General features: G+C 43.8%; 1 protein-coding gene across 3 annotated transcripts in view; it reads left to right on the forward strand.

Moving 5' to 3' along the window:
* MTURN (maturin, neural progenitor differentiation regulator homolog) overlaps positions 1–5,562 on the forward strand; it is a 29,214-nt gene extending 23,652 nt beyond the window's left edge. Inside the window, exons 3-4 of one of the 3 annotated variants that reach the window (XR_014326478.1) lie at positions 120–281; positions 1,675–5,562. Coding sequence is in view for 2 of the 3 variants with exons in the window: in XM_082847027.1 (XP_082703153.1) it covers positions 120–215; positions 605–670 (162 nt within the window). In the remaining variant the exon portion in view is untranslated. Of the gene's footprint in view, positions 1–119 lie in introns of all 3 variants that reach the window. The other 2 variants (XM_082847027.1, XM_082847026.1) reach the window with 2 other exon arrangements.
* The last annotated feature ends 438 nt before the right edge of the window (positions 5,563–6,000 follow it).

The raw sequence follows: 6,000 nt of genomic DNA on the forward strand, positions 1-6,000 counted from the left end.
GTCTTTTCCCCACAGTCTATTCTTGCCCCCTTTGTTGAATTTGGATCAGATGCCTTTGGTTGTCTTCCTGCCTGTGGGCCATTTGGCACTCACAGCTGCTTCTCTTCTCTCCCCTGTAGTTACTGGGGCTTCCGGATGCAGATGACGACGCATTTGAAGAGTACAGTGCGGACGTGGAAGAGGAGGAGCCAGAGGCGGACCACCCCCAAATGGGGGTCAGTCAGCAGTAGACTTCCAAGGGCTCCCACCTGAGAAGGAGAGTGGGCCCTGTGGTACCCGAGGTGGGGTCACAAGCTCCTGGGTTAGCATTTTGCAATAGCACTTCGAAACAGGACGTCTGACTCCCAGCATCCAAATTAAAATGAAATACCTTTTTAACGACCACACGATATCTGGGATGAGCTTTGCTCAGAAGTGACCTGAATTTTACTCCCGTTTCAGTGGGTCTCTAATGGAGTTGTCTCGGTAGCCTTTGCCATTTTGAATTTAGAGTCCATTTTGCGTCTGACTGTTCTCTCTTGAGTTTATGTTGGAGAACTAACATTTGCTGACTCAAAAGTAGAGAACTCTGAATGTATTAAGGATATGTTTTGAGTCATCACAGGTGACATTATTGAGAGAAAGCATGGCAGAGAAGAAATGCAGTCTGCACTTTTTATGTACCTTTTAAGTGTATGTAAATGGAAGGTTTTGCTTATAAAGCATGAGTTTTAATATCTAGTCATTAAACTGCACAAGTGCAAATACAAGGGCAGAAAAGGAGAATTACTTAGTTTTGGGTTAAGAGGGTAAGAGAGGCAAAGAAGCCTTTAAGTGTTCTGCCATTACTGAGTTACCTAGATATATAGCAGCTGGTTCATGGTTAGGTAGAAACATTATTTGCATGTTCAGTTATTTTAAAACATGCTGATTCCAAAGCCACTTTTAAAGTCTAATAGTGGAGAATATAAATGGGGTGACATAAATTATTGATTTCTTTAAAATGTTTATAAGCCACCCCACATATGAAATGAAACATTTACCTTCTCTCTTTATAACAAGATGGCAACTTGTTAAATCATGAAAACATCCCAAATCCAAGTGCCACTTAAACTTTGAAGCCATAGATGAATTTAATAGGAAAATAAACCAGGATAAATTTTTTAAAAATATGATGGAATCCTTCTTTACTTTCTTAATCTGACTTTTATTCTTCAAAAAAAAGTCAAGAAAGGATCCCACTGTATAATTTATTTAAAAATTGTAATCAAGTGCTTTGAGGAACCTAACTGCAGTGAAGTTTTAAAGTCGTATGAAGGTGGGAATCTTTTAATCGTGGGTTAGCTTGGTTCAGAAGGGAAGTTTTAATGATCAAATATTCAGACAACTCACAGAAACAACTACTATCATAACTGGAAACACTGCTGTCATCATTTAGCAACACACACTGAGGGGGGAAATTCTTTGCAATGCTAACATGGAATTATTTAAAACATTCATTTTGCTTAGACCCTTCTGCATCTCTGGTTCTAATAAAAGATGCAGAATGCCTCTTTTACAACACTTAACATAACATCTGGGGTGGAATTGTTTTTAACATGCACACACATGCCTGTTGGGTTGTCAAAGTTTTAGATTAAAGAAAAAAAAGCAGCAGAGGCCACGGAGTTTACGGGAGTCTTGTATATCTTCCAGGCATGTTGGTGTAAACCTGTTTATCTCAACATTTTCTGTTTAATTGATTGGTGCCGTGAGGAGTACAGCTGCTCGTGGTAAAATGGTGTCCTACAGTTTTAAGTCATCGGGTAAAATAATTTCGTGGTTTCGATCCGTGCTTCAGTACCCATGTTTTTTTCTTTTCTTGGAAAAACACATTAAAGGTTAACTTCAAGTGAAATGAATTATCTTTGGAGTAGCCTATTAACAAAACAAACCTTGGGGTTTTATCCAGTGGAGCAAGCGGATTCCGTGCTTTGCTCCCTCGCCTGTGTTCTGATTGGCTGTGAACCTGAGCACAGGTGATTGGGAGCTATGCCTCCCGTAGGTAGAGCCCGCGTCTGCAAAGCTCCGTGCTCACACTGTAGTCTGAAAGAATGACTTCTGCCACCGAAATGAAGAAGCTGGACTGGCTTGCTCCATTCAAAGGTAAACTGGAATTTTGTACGTAGAGGCTTAAAATCTAAATTTACATATGTTTGAAAATGGAACGGACATATAAAATGTATTTTATGGAAAAAGTGTTTAGGCTTTGACCAAATGCATTGTGGTATTATTATGTGAATGTTCTCTGTTGATAAAAATTGAGCTGAGATAGACTCAGCCATTCAGTGGGCTGAGGAGAAATCTGGCCTTTGTTCTGCCCCAGGGGTAGGAAAGGACATCGCTGTGTGTTACTTATTTTCAAGGCAAAACCCCAGAGGGCGTTGCTTGCGAATCGGATTGTTTCCTCTAAAGCTTCGTTTGCTCTGATTGTGCACATCCCGGCCAGTGCATGCTGACACACGTGCACATGTACACACTCACCTGCGCTGTGGATTCTCTGTTTGGGTCGTGGGTGGCATCAGAACTGGCTCAGTGCAGAGCTTCACCTGGCCGCTCAGGGACGCGGGCAGCCTGTGGTTCTCACTATGGAAGTGGTTCCCTGGCTAGACCGAGTTCCGACTCTCACAAACATGTAAACACACCTACCGAGAGGCAGTGTGGCACCACAGGAGAAGCGTAGACCCAGGAGTTAGGAGAGAGACCCGCGTTTAGTCCTGACTCTGCCAGTGACCATGTACGTGCCCTCGGACAGGTCATTTAACTCGCCTGAAGAAAGGGGGGTCGGCCCTTCCTGCTGGAACCACTGTCCTTCCTTAACTGCCTTACTGTGTGTGTGTGTGAAGAGCAACAGTCAAGGAAACTTTTCGAGAATTGCGAAGCCAATGCATTTTGAATCTTGCCGTCCTTAGGCTCCTGGCCACAGGATGACCTTAGAGCAGGTTTGTGTTAGTCTGTGCGTGTTGAAACCCCCTCAGGTCTGATGCTGAGGGGCTGATGAGATTCTGTCCTCAGATGAGAGGGTAAAGGGGGGCCCCGGAGATACGGAAAGCGCATCAATACTTGTCCCAGTTGGCTGCTGTGCCGTGGAAGGTATGGATTTGCCTCGTGCTCTGACAGACTGGGGCTTTGGAAGTAGAGTAAGTTTAACTTAACTTAGTCGGGGAATTCGCATGAAGAATAGCTGGAAGAGAGTGAGAGATGAGTGCTTTGTTGCCATGTCATCCAGTAGAGAGAAAGAGAAGTAACAGAGAAAGTGACTGAGTGTGTGAGTGTGTGTGTGTGTGTGTGTGTGTGTGTGTGTGTGTGTGAATAGGGGAATGGTTGATTGCTTGTTGATCACTGTGGGCTAGCTGTGAAGTCACACCTGTGATAACGTTCCACAACCTTGGTCCCAGGTTTGAGTGAATCACAGAGACATTTTTCTAGTGGTTACCCGGTTACTTTCCCTGCCTGATAATCATACCAAGGAGACTTCGGGGAGTCGGAGAGCAGATTCTGGAGGGAGGTGAGACCCCACAGTATGCCTGCCACCACCACGGACACTGCGGTGTCCACTCAAGTCTCCCAGGCTGCCAGCAACACATAGTGCTTTTTTTTTCCCCATGCCTAGAACATGAAAAGTCTCTAATTTAGGAATTCTCCTTGTGTCCTGGTGCCAGAATTGAGGTTTCCAGTGTCCTTAGGTGAAAACCCCTCTCCTCTCGTAGTCACTGTGTTTCCACGTAGGAGCAGAAACCTTTCCCTAGCACAAGTACATGTCTAAATATTGCTTCTGTTTCATAAGAGCACAAAGTGTATGGACCTAGGAGAGCTGTGATACTAGAGCATCATTGGAATTTATATTTTAGGAATCTGCCTCATGTTAAAATGTACAAGTTGGGAAGCTGTGGTATGAACAGATCTTATTTCTCCTGGTTTGCGAGACACATAGGAATAGGCAGGACTTAACCTGGGGTAGGAGGAGATGAGTAAGGTAGAATGGGAGAGTTAGGGTCTGATTTTTTAAATAAATATAAAGGCAAGAGGCAGTTATCATATAAAATACAAGAGAACTGTTGTCCTGGCTATCTCACCAGGATCCTGCTTTCCTCAAAGGGGCTGCTTGCATGTTGAGAGGCAAGGCCTCTGTCGGGGGTGGCCTTGTGGCTTTAAAAATGCCCCCCACCCAAAAAAAATGCCCTCCAGCCAAGGAGACATTGGGTGTCTTGCAAATCTGGGGGAGTTCTGTTCCTCACTAAACCAGCTGCCAGAGAAGCCTGTATTTCCAAAGTGCTGACAGATCTGCAAGGGGCTCCAATCACCTGGCAGGCAGAACGGGAACCAAACTTGACCTCGCTGTCAGCTGCAGAGGAGGCTACAGATGAGGAATGCCCCAGCCGGCCAGAGGGCAGAGCCCACCTACTCCACCACGCTTCCGGGTTGTAGAAGAGCACAATTAAAACTCAAGTGGATCACAGACCCCTCTTCCCTCTAGTGAGTGTTAACTCCAAAGAGACGTCATTGCCTGATTGCTTAGTCTTCAGATTACCAGAGAAGCCTCAGGTTTTTTTGAATTAAAAACGAATCCTCTTCCATAAAGACACAAGCAGTTATCTTGGTTTGGTGATACCAGGTATGGCATGAAAGGCTGAAGTCTTTTAGATTTTATACAGAATAATTCTGAGACTTGCCAGAATGCCGGTAGCCACTGGTATCCGTGGCAACGTGGTGTCCATGGTAAGATATCTATAGCTCGTGTTCCTTGGGCAAATTGTTAAATAATGTGTTGTCTTTGGTATTTTTATTTAAATCTGGATGACAAAAATAGAGGACCTATGAGCATTTCATGTTGTAGAAAGTCTACTTAAAGCACGGTATGGCCGAAGAGGCCCAAGTAGTTAAAAGCAGGCACCAGGCCACATACAAATAAACATTTCATTTTCTGAGAACTGTGTATTCAAGTTACTCGGCACCACAGAGAGAGCTGACAGTCTGTTCCTTGTAAAACTGCCTTTGCCTGTTTTTTTTTTTCTTTTTTGTTTCTTCAGATTCATTTTTTACTTTAAGTACCTTCTGATAGCTAGGCAGATAAGATACAGAGCGATACTCTGTACAGATGTCAGCTTTTTAGAGGAGAAAGTAAGTCGTCAGTTCTAGGTAAAACTTGAAACTATCTGTGAACCAGTCTTAATTTGTGTAAGAGAGCAAAGTTTAGTGTCTACATAAGAAGCAAAAGCAAGGAATGGTTTGGGGGTTTTGTTTTTTAGGTGAGAAATGTTTCATGCAGGGTGTCTCTGCTTTCTTTGCCTTTATATTCCTTTCAAAGAACTCTCTTGTAAATTACAAAACTGTGAAATGGGTTGCCAAACACCGTTGCCCTTCATCAGCTGCTTCAGCAGTGTAAAGGCAGAATTGAACCCTGTCCACACCTGCTCCTTCCTCTCTCCCCTGAGGGTGAGGATCTCATCCAGCGATGTAATTACCATGCGCTTGCTATTAAAGAGCCTTCCGAACTCCGCTGCGATTTGCCTCTTGTTTACTTTCTCCACCACGTTTGGTCCTCAAGGACGCCTGACTTGCTATAAAGGAGGACCGGGAATAGGGACCATCAGCCAGCTTTGTGGTTGCTGTTGTTGGCGCCTGGCTGCGGGGGGGCAGGGGGATGGGGAGGGAGGAGTGATTACAAGAACCACTGATATGATTCAGATGTTAATAATTGATGTATTTGGAGACATTAATCTATCCTGATGCTGTACCTGGTGTTTAGTAATTTTCCACTCTTCCTTCGAACTTTAGATTTTTTCCCCGACCTAGTTAGGAATCCTTCATGGCATCAATTAGAAACCTGTGGTCTTTCTAGGATGACATGACACCATTTCCCATTACTTTCCACCCAATTGTTATTCAGAAACAATGGCATTTAAAAAATAAGTCTGGAAGTTGGTGGTAAGTCCCGTTATTTGATCAAGAGCAATTTTCTTTCCCCAAATGAATAGGTCT

Source organism: Leucopleurus acutus (genome assembly GCF_964270905.1).
Source record: "Leucopleurus acutus genome assembly, chromosome: 9".
Classification (NCBI taxonomy): Eukaryota; Metazoa; Chordata; class Mammalia; order Artiodactyla; family Delphinidae; genus Leucopleurus; species Leucopleurus acutus.